General features: G+C 37.0%; 1 protein-coding gene across 1 annotated transcript in view; it reads left to right on the forward strand.

Annotated features, from left to right (window-relative positions):
* The window catches only part of LOC306856881 (phosphatidylinositol 4-phosphate 3-kinase C2 domain-containing subunit beta-like), a 43143-nt gene that overhangs the window by 23993 nt on the left and 2291 nt on the right, over positions 1-16859 (forward strand). The window contains exons 15-32 of the mRNA XM_079396418.1: positions 1937-2079; positions 7252-7440; positions 8284-8377; positions 8540-8634; positions 9460-9640; positions 11023-11130; positions 11232-11324; positions 11415-11544; positions 11738-11874; positions 12126-12295; positions 12506-12662; positions 12831-12940; positions 13163-13364; positions 13449-13573; positions 14174-14291; positions 15216-15312; positions 15998-16104; positions 16198-16326. Of these exons, the coding sequence (XP_079252544.1) occupies positions 1937-2079; positions 7252-7440; positions 8284-8377; positions 8540-8634; positions 9460-9640; positions 11023-11130; positions 11232-11324; positions 11415-11544; positions 11738-11874; positions 12126-12295; positions 12506-12662; positions 12831-12940; positions 13163-13364; positions 13449-13573; positions 14174-14291; positions 15216-15312; positions 15998-16104; positions 16198-16326 (2385 nt within the window). The remainder of the gene's footprint in view (positions 1-1936; positions 2080-7251; positions 7441-8283; positions 8378-8539; positions 8635-9459; positions 9641-11022; positions 11131-11231; positions 11325-11414; positions 11545-11737; positions 11875-12125; positions 12296-12505; positions 12663-12830; positions 12941-13162; positions 13365-13448; positions 13574-14173; positions 14292-15215; positions 15313-15997; positions 16105-16197; positions 16327-16859) is intronic.

Here is a 16859-nt window from a genome sequence, read left to right on the forward strand (position 1 = left end):
TATTTAGTTAAAAAGTAATAAACAATCATTTGTAAATATTAAAATGATTTATTGTGGGCCATTGGTTGAGAACCATTTAATTAGACACAGTAGTATACAATTTCAATATCGGCCATAATTTGTTTATTTTTTACTCAAGCTGAAACAATGCCATTGTCAGATTTTATTGCTTAGTTTGAAGCATGAATTTTTGAAGCAAGTTTTGTGGATTTGTTTCAGAGATTTTGCTTTTGCCTCTTTCTAATGGATAGGATTTGTATTTGCATGTAGATATTTACCGTTTAGATGGCTTATTTAATTTTTCACAAGCATAAAATATACTTCTAATTCATGAACGATTTGCATTGTCTGCCCCAAATACATAGCCCGAGTAGGAAATAGCTGCCCAGCGGTGTAACCAAGATGGCCGCTTGAACTGACTTGCCTTATGGGGGGAACATTTGGTGTAAAGGTCATGAAATGGATGAGGGACTTGTGTGTTCTGCTCTGTTAATGGATGAAGTGGGATGCTGAGAGGCAAATGGCAATAAAGACTGGACTGATTTCAGCCCAGGCTGACAGAAGTGTGAAAACGGACCCAGATGTCCCTATCATGAGCTTTCATTTAAACCTTTTTTTCCATTGTTTTCTTGATTTAAATTTTTATTGTCACTGAGTGCATGTGGTTGTAGTTTCCGTTTGTCTTTTGCTCAATGTATGTTGGCTCTGCTGTTAACATTTAGTGCTGGTGGTATTTAACTTGGCATGTTTAAGGTGAAAGCCTCAGCTGTTCATGGTGCTGTTTTGGCTATCAGCACTTAAACCTCCTAATTTCACTCTTGTGCCATCTTTGCAACCCATGGGCTAGAGTAAATTTGACCTATGATAGCCGTTTGTTTTCTTTATATATTAACCCTCAGTTAAACAGAATATATACCTATTAGGGTTGAGTACTATATTAAATATTCGTGAAATACTTGCATTGATTTTGATTGATTTGAAGTTTGCTAAAAATTAGAATAAACTGTTTAGACCTTTTCATGCTCAAAGCATCCTAGGAGTATGTGACTTTCTTCTTTCAGACGAATCCAATCGGAGTTATATTAAAAATTGTCCTGGCCCCTCCAAACCTTACAATGGGGTAAGCGGGTGCTTTTATTCGACGTGAAATAAAATGCCTGCATCCATTATAAAACGTCCCTCACATGGCTCCGGGGGGTGAATAAAGGCCTCATCTAGTGAATCCGTGTGTTTTTGTAAGATAAATATCCATATTTCAAACGTAATATCCACTTTTCTCACTTCCGCTGACTGTTATACGTGGAAGTCCTTCCGGCGGATGATGTAGGATGTTGGCGTTGCGTGATTAGTGATGAATGCGGAGAGAGAACAGAACAAAACAAAACGCCAGTCACGAATTAGAAACACAAAATGAGGATTAGTAAAGAAAAATGTAGGAGGATTTCGATATAACCCAAAAGGAGACTGGTTTTCCTTTTCTAAAGTAAGGAAACTTTGTTTCCTTTGCTCCTGCGTATCTCCGAGTATCTATATCCTACGTTATCTGCTGGGACGGCTTCCGCGTACGACAATTAACTGAGGTGAGAAGTGTTTATTAGGTTTTCAAATATGGATATTTATCTTACAAAAACGCATGGATTCGCTACTGGAGGCCTTTATTCACCCCGCAGAGCTGTGTGAGGCACATTTTTATCACGGATGTGCACACTTTTTCACGTCTTCTGAACTGTTGACAAAAAACACCCGCTTGACCCAAGGGTAAGGGTTGGAGGGGCCAGGACAATTTTTATCTCAGATTGGATTCGTCCCAAAGAAGAAAGTCATATACACCTAGGATGCTTTGAGGGTGAGTAAAAAAAACAGGCTAATTTTCATTTTTAGGTGAACTATTTAATACAGTGGCTCATTTCCAACAAAACTCTCCTTGTATTTTTAGGTGGACTTTCCCACTTCTTCTTTCGAAGTGCGCTTCAGCACCCCCGCTCCTGCAGAGTTCAGCCCCCAGTACGAGTTCTCCCTTCTGGACCAGCTCAGCCAGAGGCAGCTACATGATGTCTTGCACAAGAAGTCTCTTTTCTGGTGAGTTGGAGGTTTGGTTAATCCTAAAGCAACTGATCCTAAAGTCTTGATCTAACTATTTGTTTTAATGTTTTCAAGATCTTTCCATGAATGGGGGAAAAAAAGGAAATGTTTTCCTTTTCTCTGTCAACATTTAAAATGCTAAATATACCCTGTAATACTTAGCATTGGATGTTTCCTATTAGATTAAGACAATATTGCCTTTTTATTTTTTTATTTTTTTATTTTTTTTTTCCAAATCAATACTGTGCCAGGTTTTTAATCCAGCTGGTTTTGAACCAGGAAACCACTATTGTCCTCATTTTAGAACAACTCAGTCTGTCTGGACTGACACAAAATAGATTGGGCCGACAAAGCTAGATGTGCATTTATTTACACCATGTTAGCTACTCCAGCAAAGTAATATGTAATTAAATAAAATGAAATAAAACAATTAATATTTATTATACATTTAATTTAACTGTTAATTTATTAAAGGGATAGTTCACCCAAAAATGAAAATTCTGTCATTAATTACTCACCCTCATCTTGTTCCAAACCCGGAAGACCTGTGTTCATCCTCAGAACACAAATGAAGATATTTTTGATGAAATCCGAGAACTTTCTGACCCTACATTGACAGCAACACAACTGACACGTTCAAGGCCCACAAAGGTAGTAAGGATATTGTTAAAATAGTCCATGTGACATCAGTGGTTCAGCCTTAATGTTATGAAGCTACAAGAATACGTTTTGTGCACAAAGCCCAAGGTTTCATTGCTTCTCAAGTCTGTGGAAGCTTGGACTGATTCTGAAAGAAGTTTGTAGATCTTCTGATCACTTGCTCAAAACCAGCAACATTTTGGTAGAAAATAAATAGTTGAAAGCTGGTTCTCAGGTTCTTTGAGCCTGTGAGTTAAGATCATTTACATCTTACTTTCTCATTCTAGCTCAGTCATGGAATGCACATAGTGGGCGTTCACACTGTAAGCTGATAAACAGAGAATGCAGTGGGACGATATACAGATGAAGGTTATGAAAACTGCATCTTCTCCAAGACCAGGATTGATTAAGTGTAGCTGCAACCTCAGATAACCAGTTAATGCAAATTCATTCCGCTGTTGTTGCGCATTATTCATATTTCAGTGACACATCGCATGAAATCTCTTTTCCGCTCTCAAATCAGCATGTCTGCATGGGAACAGAGGTTGAAGATCAGACACTTATGAGAGGATGAAGCTGGTGTCAGATCCTTCCTTGTCGCTAAGAGTTTAAACACCCAGCATTACCCACTTCCTTTTGTCCTCTGTGTTACTCTCTGCTTCCCCATCTCATCCCTCCTTTCAAGTTAGAGTGGGAGGAATAGCGACATTTATGCAGAGTTGGAATGGTAGTCTGATGGGAGGGGGAGGAAAACAGGAAATGAGTACATGCACACATTGGTTTTAAACTTTGCACAAATTATATATTTACATTGCCCATATACTGTACTATTGAAAAGTTGAGAAAATTAATACTTTTATGCATTAATAAAAAATAACAGTAAATACATTTTGTTGATGTATATTTCAAATAACGTTTGACATTGAGTTTTTTTGAAAACTTTTATACAGCAATGATGCATTAAATTAATTAAACATGACAGTAAAGAGATTTATAATGCTCCAAAAAAAATTTTTTAAATAAATGCTGTTCTTTTGGACTTTCTATACATCAAAAAATAAACTTCAGTCAATCAATCAACAGTGGTTTCCTCAGAAATGTGAAGCAGCACGACTGCTTTCAACAATGATAATAATGGGATATGATCATGTTTTTACTGTATTTCTGATTACGGAAGTGCAGCCTTGGTTTAAAAACATTGTACAATTTGATCGCATATATCATGTGTAATTTTATAGTATAATGGTTCATATCTATTATTATGATGCTATTTTATTATATTAAATATGATATATAATTATCATCTGTATGTGAAAATCATTTCCTTATTGTGCTTTTATGGATCAGGTCTTTGTTTATTCGATTCCCTATGTTTGAATATGAGGACATTTCTGGTGCTCAGCAGGGCTTGGTACTCTACAGTACTCACTTTGTTACAGTCAACTTCAGAGCGCTGATGTGGATATCCTCCACAGCTGGCTCTGTTCCTCTTCGCTTTCTCTCTCAGCTGTTTTTCTGCTCAGAGCCTTTGGAGCTCTGAAACATTTGCTGCACTGTAAAATCTGGAGCCACACCAGCCTGGAAATATTCAGTCATAAATTGTCTCCAGCTCTGGGATCAAAGGTTGAGCGTTTGAGCTGGGTGTAAACTGTAATCTGGCTTGTGTCAGCAGAGAGTTAATGTTTCTTCTCTTCTTTTGTTGTAAATATATAAACCTTGGTTGGCGTTTAAAGGTAGTTTATCGATTCTAGAAACATTTGTTGGGCTTTTTTTATTTTTTATATATTCTTTTTAAATGTCAGTAACACAAGAAAGTGCTATTGACATTTATACCTCATTGTGCAGCTTTTTTTGAGGGGTGATCTGATTTAAGATTTTTATCTTGTGAACAATAAAACGGGCAAGAAAAAAAATATTCCCACAAATTTACACTACCATTGTCAAATTTGGGGTCAATAAGATTTTTTTCAGTGTTTTTGAAAAATCTTTTTTTTTGTGGAATATTTCATTGTGAGATATTACAATTTTAAATAACTTTTCTATTTTAGTGTACTATTTAGATGTGTATTTCTTTGATTGCAAAGCTGAATGTTAACCCATTACTCTAGTCTTGGTGTCAATCATTCTAATATTTTCAAGATTTTGATAAATAGAACGTTCAAAACAACAGCATTTATTTAAAATATTAATATTTTGTAATCTGAATTTCTTGATTAATTGAGTGTTCTTGCTGAATAAAATATTTTATTATTTTTTAATTCTGACCGCCAAACCCAAGCAACTTCCCAGAACACCCTACAAATTGGATGGTAACATGCTAGAAAAACACCCACAACACCCTCAAATTGGAAAGTTTATCTATCCACAAAAGCTTGTACAAAGCTAGACATTTGTGTTTTTTTTTTTTTTGTTCCTGCAAGAATGCTTATTAAATTTAGTATTAGATCAAGTCCATTAGGTTGTCCTTTTCTATAGCGATTGATTCGCAGAAGGGCCTCTGGGTTGCCTTGGGCAACTGCAGCCAGAAATCAGTATTCTTCCAGCCTCTGGTGAATTGTGGGATATGTAGTCATCTAATGACAGTAGTGATTGCATGTTGCCGTGAAGAGCGTGGGTGGGACTGCTTGAGGCTTTCAGAACCCTTCCCCCAGTATATTGAGCTGTTTGATGACTCTGTATGGTTACGGCCCAGCAGGAGCAGAGGTAATTTGATCTGGGGGTCCTGCCCTACGGCTGTCATCCCTAGAGGGAGAGGCCACTCCCCAACATCAGTTCATAAGCCTGCAGAAAAACACGGTGGTGCTAATGTGTGTCGTCTTTAACAAATGACATCCAACCACATGCTAGGATGAAGGACCCAAACACATCATGAAATGTTTTTAAGCATGGATGGTGTGTGTACAGACTATAGCTAGATGTTGTCGACCCTCTGTTTTCATATATTATTCATGAAAATTCAGTAGTTTAACTTGGCCTTCTGTAGTGTTTACCTCTGGACTCAGTGGGTTTAGTGCATCAGTGTAGAAGAAAACATGCAGCATAAATTACCTAGAGATTGAGTGTGGTTATTTTCCGTCCTTTACTGCAGTGAGAGAGCCCATGCATGTTCCTGGACATATTATGCTGTCTTAATTGCTGTATCAGCATCTTAATTTTGTCAAGATAGAAAATATTTTCTTTATCGGATTGGGTAATCGTGTTTTTGGACAATGATGGAGTGTAGATGACAGATTGCAAACCATGGTTGCTTGTCTGGAAACAACATTAAAGATTTTTATGTTTGCTGTGAGCTGTCATGAGAAATGTCTATAGCTATGTATTCGTTTCCATGAAACTGACCATCAGACAGATAGATGGATGGATGGATGGATGGATGGATGGATAGATAGATAGATATGTATATGAAAAGTGGGGTTTTGGACAAATTTTGAATTTGTGATACTTTTGCACTGATAAGAGACAACACAAACTACGAAAACATATTATTACATAAACAGTTTATACATAGAACAATCTTAATTTTTCGATTAATCAAAATATACACCATTAGCAGCTATTACAGCTCTGCATAATCTGGGCATCCGAGCTGTCAGTTTATGCAAACATTGACTTTGAATTGGCAATCAATTGTTGAAGCTACAGTATTAAGGTGTGCTGACCCAAAAATCTTTGAAAAACCTGGGCCAAGTTTAAACCAGTAACCAGGCATCACAGCTGGCAAAGGGGCATGTCTGACTTTGTTTTATTGCTGGTCTTCAATGATAATGTCAAGTTACTTTAATGTATTTGCAGTGTATTGGAGGGCTGTGTGTGTGTGTGTGTGTGTGTATGTATAAAATTTATTTGACAAGTTTTTATTAAATATATTTTTTTCTTTTAATTGACAAGTTGTCGGTTTGTTTGTGCTGAAATGGAGTAAAAACATGTACAGATCTTCTAAAATACATTTTTGATACATTTTGCAATTTTGTATTATATATTATAACATAATGTGTTAGGCTTTTCAAATGATGGCACTTGGCACGTGCATTTTGTAAAAAGCAAAATAAATATTTAAAATAAAAATATTATAATATTATAAATACTGGTGCATATGTAAAACACTTTTTTTTTTTTTTTTTTTTTTTTTATGAATCATTTTAAATAAACTATTTTGTTTGTGCCGACATGAAGTAAAAACAACACAACTTTTTAAAAAGCTAATTTTGCAATTATGCATTTGTGCATCTCAAAATATAACGCGTTGCACATGCAATAACTTGCCAAATAAAGATACATTTTTTAAATATTTATTTTCCATTTGCATCATGTTGCATGCTCGTGCAAGTGCCATCATTTATTGACGTGAGATATAATAAATACATTTTATATATATTTGTATGTAGAAATGTACATAATACATATACAATGTCTTTATTCTTTCTTTATATAACTGATTTATTATTTAAATATTTATTTTAGAAGTTTGAGAGTGCTGTACACATTTGTTATTTCTTTGTGCTAACTTTTATTGTTGATCCATTCATCTAGGTTGACTCCAGAGGACCGGCGTCTTTTGTGGGAGAAGCGTTATTTCTGCCACGTGGAAGCCAGTCGTCTGCCGCTGGTCCTGGCCAGCGCGCCAAGCTGGGAGTGGGCATGTCTGCCTGACATCTATGCCCTGCTCCGCCAGTGGGGATGCATGAACCACCTGGACACCCTAGGCCTGCTGAACGCCACGTGAGTGTTATGGTAACCATGGCAGCAGCTTGCTCCATTGTTTAGCTGGAGGCTAAGCAGAGCTTGACTGTCCTTCAGCGGTTGGCAGTCAGGCTGATTTGAGTAGACCATGAAGAATTGACCTTTAGATTTTTCCAGAAAAGCACATGTGGAGTGCAGATATCCAATGGCTACTCTCAACATTTACTGACATGATTTTAATGCTTTGTTAGTGTTAAAAATCAAATCAGCTTAACCAAAAATCACCAGCGTGGTCTACTAGCTCTAACAAGTTTGACCAAGATGGGGTAGTCTGCCCTAAAACTGAAAATTGTCTTTTACATCCCCTTACGTCATTCCAGACCTGACTTTATCTTTCTGTGGAACATAAGTTATTCTGATGATTGTTGGTAACTAAACAGTTTCGGTTCCCATTGACTTCCATTGTATTTTTTGCTGATACAATGAAATTCAATGGGAACCGAAACTGTTGCCAACATTATTCCAAATATCATCTTTTAAGTTTAGCAGAAGAAAGTCGGTCATACACGATTAGAACATCATTAGGGTGAGTAAATGACAGAATTTTCAGTTTTTGTTGAACCTGTCCGCTTGACTTTGACCTAACCAGCCGGTAACCCAACTGATCAAGCACCTAAACCAGCTTGAACTGGATAATGACCATAAATGACCAATTCGAAACCATATAAAACCATCAACCGTTTTGAAGAGTCCCATATATTTTTCATATAAAGTTTCTAAATGCATTTTATAGTGCCCACAAGCCAAAAAAGCACCATAAGTCAATTTTCGTTTAAATAAATAAATGTCCATTTTGATTTCATGGTGACTTAAATGTCCCAGGTTTCCAGATCAGGAGTGCAGGCGGACTGCGGTACAATGGATGGACTCAATCTCTGATCCTGAGCTTTTGGATTTCCTTCCTCAGTTAGTGCAGGTAACAAAGACCTTGTATCTCACTTCCTTTCACGCTCTCACTCTATTCCATCCTTTCCCACTGACCTTGATCTATATCCTATCTTTTTTTACCTCCTATCCTTTTTGTTCTCTCACCCATCCCATCCAACAAACTGCTCTCTAACACTTTCTCTTTGCGCAGGCGCTGAAGTACGAGTGTTATCTCGACAGTCACCTGGTGCGTTTTCTGCTGAGGAGGGCCATCGGTGATGTGCGCATTGCTCACTACCTCTTCTGGTATGTCCTCTACACTCTGATTATACTTAAAAACCCAGTGCCCTTATATAGAGCGCCCGTACTGAGAAATCAGGTCATGCTGGTTTGTGCTCTCACATTCAACATGTCTATATAAACTGACGAGATCTGATTCCTTATAGTTAATGAGATGAACCTGTCAGCACCATGAATGCATGATAATTTTTATACACATTTTATGCACATGTAGATTCACATACTGATTGATAGGAGTGTCTATGAAATCAGCTTACAGCTCCACCTGCTGTATAGAGGAGGTCATTTGCTTTCTTGGGCCATTCATAACCTTCATGAATACTATTGTATTTTACTTTGGCTAAAATTTAAAAAGAAAACTACATTTATTAAGAATATTTATTATTAAAAATTACATTAGGATTTTGCATTGTGACATTCTATTCAGAACAATTGAGCCAATTTTTCTCTTATTACTGTAACATTATAAAAATGTATATTAATCTTCCTAATTTTTAAAGAATTTATATATCATGGTAGCATATGTTGTACTGCCTTTTACTAAAAATGCAATAATTTTTAATTAATTGTTTATTAAATTTAAACATCTTACTAAGAAAGGAAATAATACTGTAAAAAGTAATGAGAATCAACATTTAAAAATGAGACAGGTAATACTAGATGAATCACAGTTATAAGAAATGTGCTTAATTGCTTGAAAAATGTCACAATGTGAAACATTCTAAAGCTTCTTAATAGCAGATTACATGTTCCCTATTCGAAATAAGCAATCTCACTGTAAATGTGATAAAAGTCATAGATCTTAATGTTCGTTTGTCTGTCTCATTGTAGGTTACTGAAAGATACTCTTCAGGACTCTCAGTTTAGCGTGAGGTATCAGTATCTGCTGGCGGCTCTTCTCTGCTGCTCTGGTCGTGGTTTGAGGGAGGAGTTTGATAGGCAATGCTGGCTGGTCAACGTTCTGGCTAAAGTGGCCCAGCGAGTTAGAGACTCTTCGCCTTCATCCAGACAGGTCAGCTTCACAATTCCTCCTTTACACCTGCATTGTTATTTTAGTATTATTTATATACACACATGGTCAGAATTTTGGTACCCTTAGCAAATATGATCATAGAAGGCTGTGGAAATAAATCTGCATTGTTAATCCTTTTGATCTATTTAAAAAATTCACAAAAATCTAACCTTTCATTGGAGAATAAGAATTTAAAATGGTGAAATATCATGAAATGTATTTCTCTAATACACATTGGTCACAATTAACGGCTTTTATTCAATACTTTTTGAAACCTTCATTTGCTAAAATAGCATAGGAGTTTTCTCCTATAATGCCTGATGAGTTTGGAGAACACCTGACGAGATCAGAGACCATTCCTTCATCCAGAATCACTCCAGACCCTTTAGATTCACAGCTCCATGTTGGTGCTTCTCCTCTTCAGTTCACCTCACTCATTTTCTACAGGGTTCAGGTCAGAGGACTGGAATGGCCATAGCAGAAGCTTGGTTTTGTGTTCAGTAACCCATTTTTTCATAATCACACTGATTTTCTCAAAATTGTGAATATGAATGAGAATATATTTCAGAGATATTTTACTCATAAGAATTTCTAGGGGTACCAGTAATTGTCCAACATGCATTATACATACATATAATCTATATAATATTATAATTTTTTTTTTTTTTTTTTTTTTTTTTTTTAAATAAAAGATCAAAAGGATTAACAATGCACATTTATTTTCACAGCCTTCTTTGAGCATATTTACTAAGGGTACCATTGTAGTGTTTTTTTTTTTTTTATTATTATATATTTTATTTATTATTTTCGGTTTTCTTTTTCATTTTAGTTTAAATGTCATTGTGCTTTTGCCTTTTTTTTTTTTCTTTTTTTTTCAATTTTAGTACTTATTTAATTGCGTTAGTTGTCAGAAACATTTATAATTTCTTTTTTTTAATTAACTGAAATATTTTTAATACATTTGTTTAGATTTGTTTACTTAACAGTAACAACAGTTATCTATTTCAGAAGGTCCAATCAAGTGAACACTGCAAAAATTGTAGGACTTCATAAGATCTCCACTTAATATCCGATCACAGGAAAAGTATTTTAAAATGCATGTGGTAAAGAGTAAAAGATGTCTCCTGTGATCATGTGACTACATTTAAATAGAGTGTTGGGGGTTTTCTGATGAGGAGAATTACCTTCAAAAACAATTTGCTAAAAAGAGCTGGCTTCTAAATTTCTTATTCTGTTGATGGCTGTAATGCTCCTCCTATTTTTAGCTTGAAAGAACAGGTCTGTGCCAAAGACTGATTGTTGATCCCTAAGGCGCATTTTAATGTTCTCCAGACTGCCTGGTCAGCAAATTTATTGTGGTTTGTCTTTTGTCTGATGTTCAGGCTTTTCTCCGGGAGGGACTGGAGGAGGTCAAACAGTTCTTCTCTATAAACAGCACCTGTCGACTTCCCCTGAACCCGGGCCTGTTCGTCAAGGGCATCAACATACAGGTACAGATTTCGTCTTTCAATATCAAGCATGTGGATGTCATTGTATTTTTCTTGTTGACACATCAGAAGCAAAATACATCTCCCATTCTGTCTTCATGTAGTCTTGCTCCTACTTCAACTCTAATGCGGTGCCCCTCAAGCTCTCATTCCAGAACCAGGATCCTTTAGGAGACAACATCAACGTCATCTTTAAGGTAACACCTTCTCGTGTTTTTGTACATTATGGATCAGTGGTTCTGCATTGAAACAGTTTTTCAGATGTTGGCGTGGGTTTTCTCATTCAGTCTGGAGATGACCTGCGTCAGGACATGCTGACGCTGCAGATCATTCGGATCATGAATAAGATCTGGATCCAAGAGGGACTTGATATGAGGATGGTGATCTTCCGTTGCTTCTCTACTGGACGAGGCAGAGGTAAACACCCATCCTCCAAATGTTAACTACAGCATTTGCCATCCTAGAATTCATTTTTATAATCATTTCCTAGTTTATATGTATATGCTCCACTCTGTAGACCATATCTTGATTGAGATTTAATTGTACACAATGTGAATTTCTAAGAATGTGAATGGAAGTCATTTTATAAAACCTCTTTGCCCTTGTCTAGGCATGGTAGAGATGATTCCCAATGCAGAAACCCTGAGGAAGATCCAAGTTGAGCATGGAGTGACTGGTTCCTTCAAAGACCGGCCTTTGGCAGACTGGTTGCAGAAACACAACCCCACTGAGGATGAGTATGAAAAGGTAAAGCTATGCTCTGAAGTAGCATCACACTTCATTTGCATTTACTAAACCATTATGTACGTGCAAACTGTCTTTTGCCATAACACGTCAAAATGATCCATGCCTGCTTAAGTTGCATTGGATTGCATCATGTTCATTTTGCATGTCCTAATGATATGAAAATTAGTTTTCGTATTTGGTGATTTATAGCTTTGCTGACTAAAAGAGGTTAGATATAAACTAATTTTGTTAATTTTGTTGTTTTTTCACAGGCAGTGGAAAACTTCATCTATTCGTGCGCTGGTTGTTGTGTGGCCACATACATTCTAGGAATCTGCGACCGCCACAATGACAACATCATGTTGAAGACCAGCGGACACATGTTCCACATTGACTTCGGCAAGTTCCTGGGGCACGCACAAATGTTTGGCAACATCAAACGGTAGGACCACAAAAAGAACATGAAAAATAATTCCTCTGCCCTAGATTCTGATCATTGTAACTGTTGTTTCTCAGAACAATGTAGACAGTCTACAACAACCTGCTTCATATTGCTTCTCTACAAAGGACCAGAAGAATGTTTTTGAGCTAAACCAGATCTGGGGTGTTGATAGTCAATGTTAACACAGATTTTAATCTTTTGTTTTTATAGGGACCGGGCTCCTTTTGTGTTTACGTCTGACATGGCGTATGTCATCAATGGAGGTGACAAGCCATCCAGCCGTTTCCATGACTTTGTAGACTTGTGTTGTGAGGCCTACAATCTGATTAGGAAACATGCACATTTATTTCTCAACCTGCTTGGCCTGGTGAGTTCCCATACTTTTCTTAGTTTGTACTTTTAGTGTGTATCCACAGAGTTGAGGTTAAGTAATGTTCTATGGCTTGCGTTATTGTTTGCCTATTATTTGAATGCTTATTTGAATTGCATTGTGTCTTTCTGCTCTGACAATGTAACCTTGTGTGTTTGTGTGCAGATGCTCTCCAGTGGGATACCAGAGTTGTCTGATGTGGATGATCTGAAATATGTTTATGATGCTCTGAGGCCACATGAATCAGAAGCAGATGCCACTATGCACTTCACCAGGTGGGAACTAAGAGACTTTGTCCCATTTGCTCTTGATGTCTGTCTTTTTAAAGAAACCATAGAGTGTTGCCTTTGGTGCCAGTAAGCAAGCACCTAACAACCAGCAGGAACACCTTTGCAACCAATCAAAACATCCTAGCAATTATAGCTGTCAACAGTTATTAATGTCCTTCAAATCCATCTGTCTTTTGGTCGTCATCTTAATCTTCTCCCCTGCTCTAGGCTCATCGAATCCAGTCTTGGTAGTGTGGCTACTAAGCTCAACTTCTTCATCCATAACCTGGCCCAAATGAAGTTTGCATCCTCTGAGGAGCGTCCCGTTCTGTCATTTGCTCCACGCGTCTACACTCTAAAGAGTGATGGAGTTATTCGCAGCCTGTTTGTTTGCAGACACATCAAAACCTATACTCCAAGCAAAGGCTATGTAAGTCTGCTGCATTAAAAGTGCATTTTAGCCCAAATCCATTTATGTGCATCTCAGTGTTGATGTATTTTTCCTTTCATGCAGTCTTATGTTGTGAAAGTGGAGCGGGATAGTCAACAGGGGTCAACTTTAGTCCAAAGGACTTTTGAGGAGTTCCATGAACTTCACAGTAAACTGCAGCTCATCTTCCCTTCCTCAAAACTACCCAGGTACAGTGTTGAAACTGACAGAATTGTGAATTACATCAAATCAAAAGCTCACTGAACACACCTTGCCTTGGCCTTAAAGGGATAGTTCGCCCAAAAATGAAAATTCTGTCATTTACTCACCCTCAAGCTGTTCCAAATCTGTATGAGTTTCTTTGTTCTGTTGAACACACAAGAAGATATTTTGATGGATGTGGATTACCAAACACTGTTGCTGTTCCCCTTTGATTTCCATAGTATTCATACAGGTTTGGCACAACTTGGTCATGACGACCATTTTTATTTTGGGGTTAACTATCCTTTTAAATTATTTTTTTTAATAAAAAAACAACAACTCCTAACTGTAGTGGAAACTACTGTAGGTTTCTGTTATCAGTGGCTATATTTAGTCTAAAAGATGGGTAATGAAAGCTGGTCATTGTTCATTTCTTCCCAGTACTGTTTGTATCAATGTATTAAACAATGGTAATATTCAACCAGCCAATTATTGCAAAATAAACCCCTTTAGGGTCATGTAGTAATGGCTGAGTGGCAATACATAAGCCACGTGTATCAGTGCGCTTCATATAATTACACACCGCTCTTAATGTAATGTTCCCACAGCTTTCCCAGTCGCTTTGTGATTGGCCGGTCTCGAGGTGAGGCCTTGGCAGACAGAAGAAAAGAGGAGCTAAATGGATATGTTTGGCACTTGATCCATGTTGCTCAAGAGGTGGCACAGGTAACATTTGACCCCCGCTTACATCATTGGTCTTTACACATAATTCTTGCTCTCATAATCCATGTACATTAAGGTTCAAACGTTTGGGGTTGGTAGGATTGACAAAACGTATTTCATGTTCATTAAGCATTTATTTGATAAAAATACAGTAAAAACTGTAATCTTAAATAACTTAATTGTAATATTTTAAAACGTAGTTTATTCATATGATGGCAAAGCTGAAGTTTCAGCAGCCATTACTTCAATCTTCAGTGTCACATGATCCTAATTAATTCTAATATGCTGATTCGCTGCTTAAGAAACATTTATTGTTATTATCTCTGTTGAAAACAGTTGTGCTGTGTAATATCTTTGTGGAAATATAACTTATTTATTTATTTTCTGATTTAATAGAAAGTTTTAAAACAACCACATTTATTTGAAACGTAACTTATTTTTATTTTTTTTTTGCATCCTTGAAGAATAAAAGTATTACTTTCTTATCTATCTTACCCCAAGCTTTACAACAGTAGTGAAATTGAAAATAAAAGTTAACTTTTATATTGTGAAGTGCAAGCTTTTATTCACTAACCACACCACCATCCTTTTATTTTCTGAATAATTATAATAGTCAATGGAATTTGTACAGCTTGCAGTAATTAATGTGAGTGGTTTCACTTTGACTGGCATGCTTCTTGGAAATTGTCCATGTTCTGTGAAAAGGGACACATGTTGACTGTACTGATATAGGCCTGTGGGTGGACTCTTATTTAAGCAGACCTGGCACTACCAGCTGCCAAACGGTGAACACTTTCACTTTCTCTGCTCTGTGCTGTACATTTTAAGACTGCCACCATATCGCATGGCATCCATACTATTACTGTGACTGTACACCTGCTTATTTTACTGCCTGTTTATGAGCTAACGTTACCTCTCCTTTTTCAGTGTGATCTGATCTACACCTTCTTTCACCCTCTACCAAGAGATGAACGGGCAGGAAGTGTAGGAACTGCTGTTAATGCTCTCCATAATAAACCAGCAGGTATGCTGCTTTTCCTTATGTCTTATACACGCCCACATACACTTATGAATCATTCACCTTACACATGCTTGCATATGTGATGGATTCAGAGGTCATGCAGTTCAGCCTGTCATTACAGTAAATCAGCATGAGTTAGTGTGAAAAATTGTTTATGGGCCAATCAGCAGCAGTCCATGTGACCTTGTCTGTGACTAAGTGATACACCCATTACTTGGTCAGTGTTTTATCTAACTACTAGTGCAATGTGCAATACATTTTTAATTTTGTAAACGGCATGTTCTCTTTAAAATTTCACTGTTTTCTCACATAGTATAAATGGGAGTGTATATATGTAAATATACTGTATAGCTGCCTTTATAATTTTGGAAGGTAGTCCCTCGCAAGTGGATCATGTTACTTGGTCTAAGGTATCAAACATTTTGTAAACGCATCCATAGTACACTCCCTGAGAGTTTATCACAACTAGTTACATATTAAATGTCATCATGAGTAAAAGGTGCTTTGTGGCAGCTGTTGCGGTCACGTTATCTGATTTGTGATAAAGGTCTCTGTTCAACAGGTTCATTTCCTGTCAGTCTGAGCTCTGGAAATCCAATTAGTTGATTTACCTGACTCTCCTTTAGTGTACCTTGCAAGTCAGATACACACACACTTGTCCACACTAAATCCAGTTCCTCTTCTCCAGATGTGTCCTGGGCTCCTGTGCCCGGTACAGTGGCAGGTGAAGTGAAGCTCTCAATTCTGTACAAGAGTGACAAGCTTTTCATTATGGTGATGCATATAAGAGGTTTGGTAAGTGTTTGACGTTACTCATATGCATATGCTCGTAATGCACATGAAAAAGGTGAGTTGGCACTCACAAATGTGTTATGGATGTTTCTTCAGCAACCCTTGCAGGATGGAACAGATCCTGATCCGTACGTCAAATTGTACCTCCTCCCAGACCCTCAGAAAACTAGTAAGAGGAAGACCAAGGCAGCCCGGCGAACATGCAACCCCACTTACAATGAGATGGTGAGATAACAACACTTTTAGACAGCACTGTTTTTTTTTAACAGTTGGGTTTAACTCCAAAAGTTAAAATATTTTCATAGGGAAATTTTTTTTTTTTTTTTTTTTTTTTTTGTCATTCGCAATGCTTCATGGGATTGTAGTTCTATCCCTCAGAGCTGTTAAAGGATTACTTCACTTCCAGAATAAAAATGTCATCCAAGATGTTCATGTCTGTCTTTCTTCAGTCAAAAAGAAATAAAGGTTTTTCATCAGACATTGTTGTTTTACGTTTTTTTTTGTAAAGAGTGTTTGACTTTCTTTGCATGTTTGCTTTGTAAGCACTAGGTCGTTGCTTCCGCCTGCGTCACACGTTACCTTTCCAATGCAACTGCATAATGTGTGAGATCAAGCTAGTGCAAGACAAGCATTTGTGGTTAACAAGTATATAAATGTTCCTTTTTTTCTAATAAGACCCTGATTTCTTGGCTGGGATCGTGATCAGCCCTTTGAAACTGCATTGAAACTGCAATTTAGACCTTCAACCCATTGGCCAC

The sequence above is a fragment of the Barbus barbus genome (assembly GCF_936440315.1).
Source record: "Barbus barbus genome assembly, chromosome: 37".
Taxonomy (NCBI): Eukaryota; Metazoa; Chordata; class Actinopteri; order Cypriniformes; family Cyprinidae; genus Barbus; species Barbus barbus.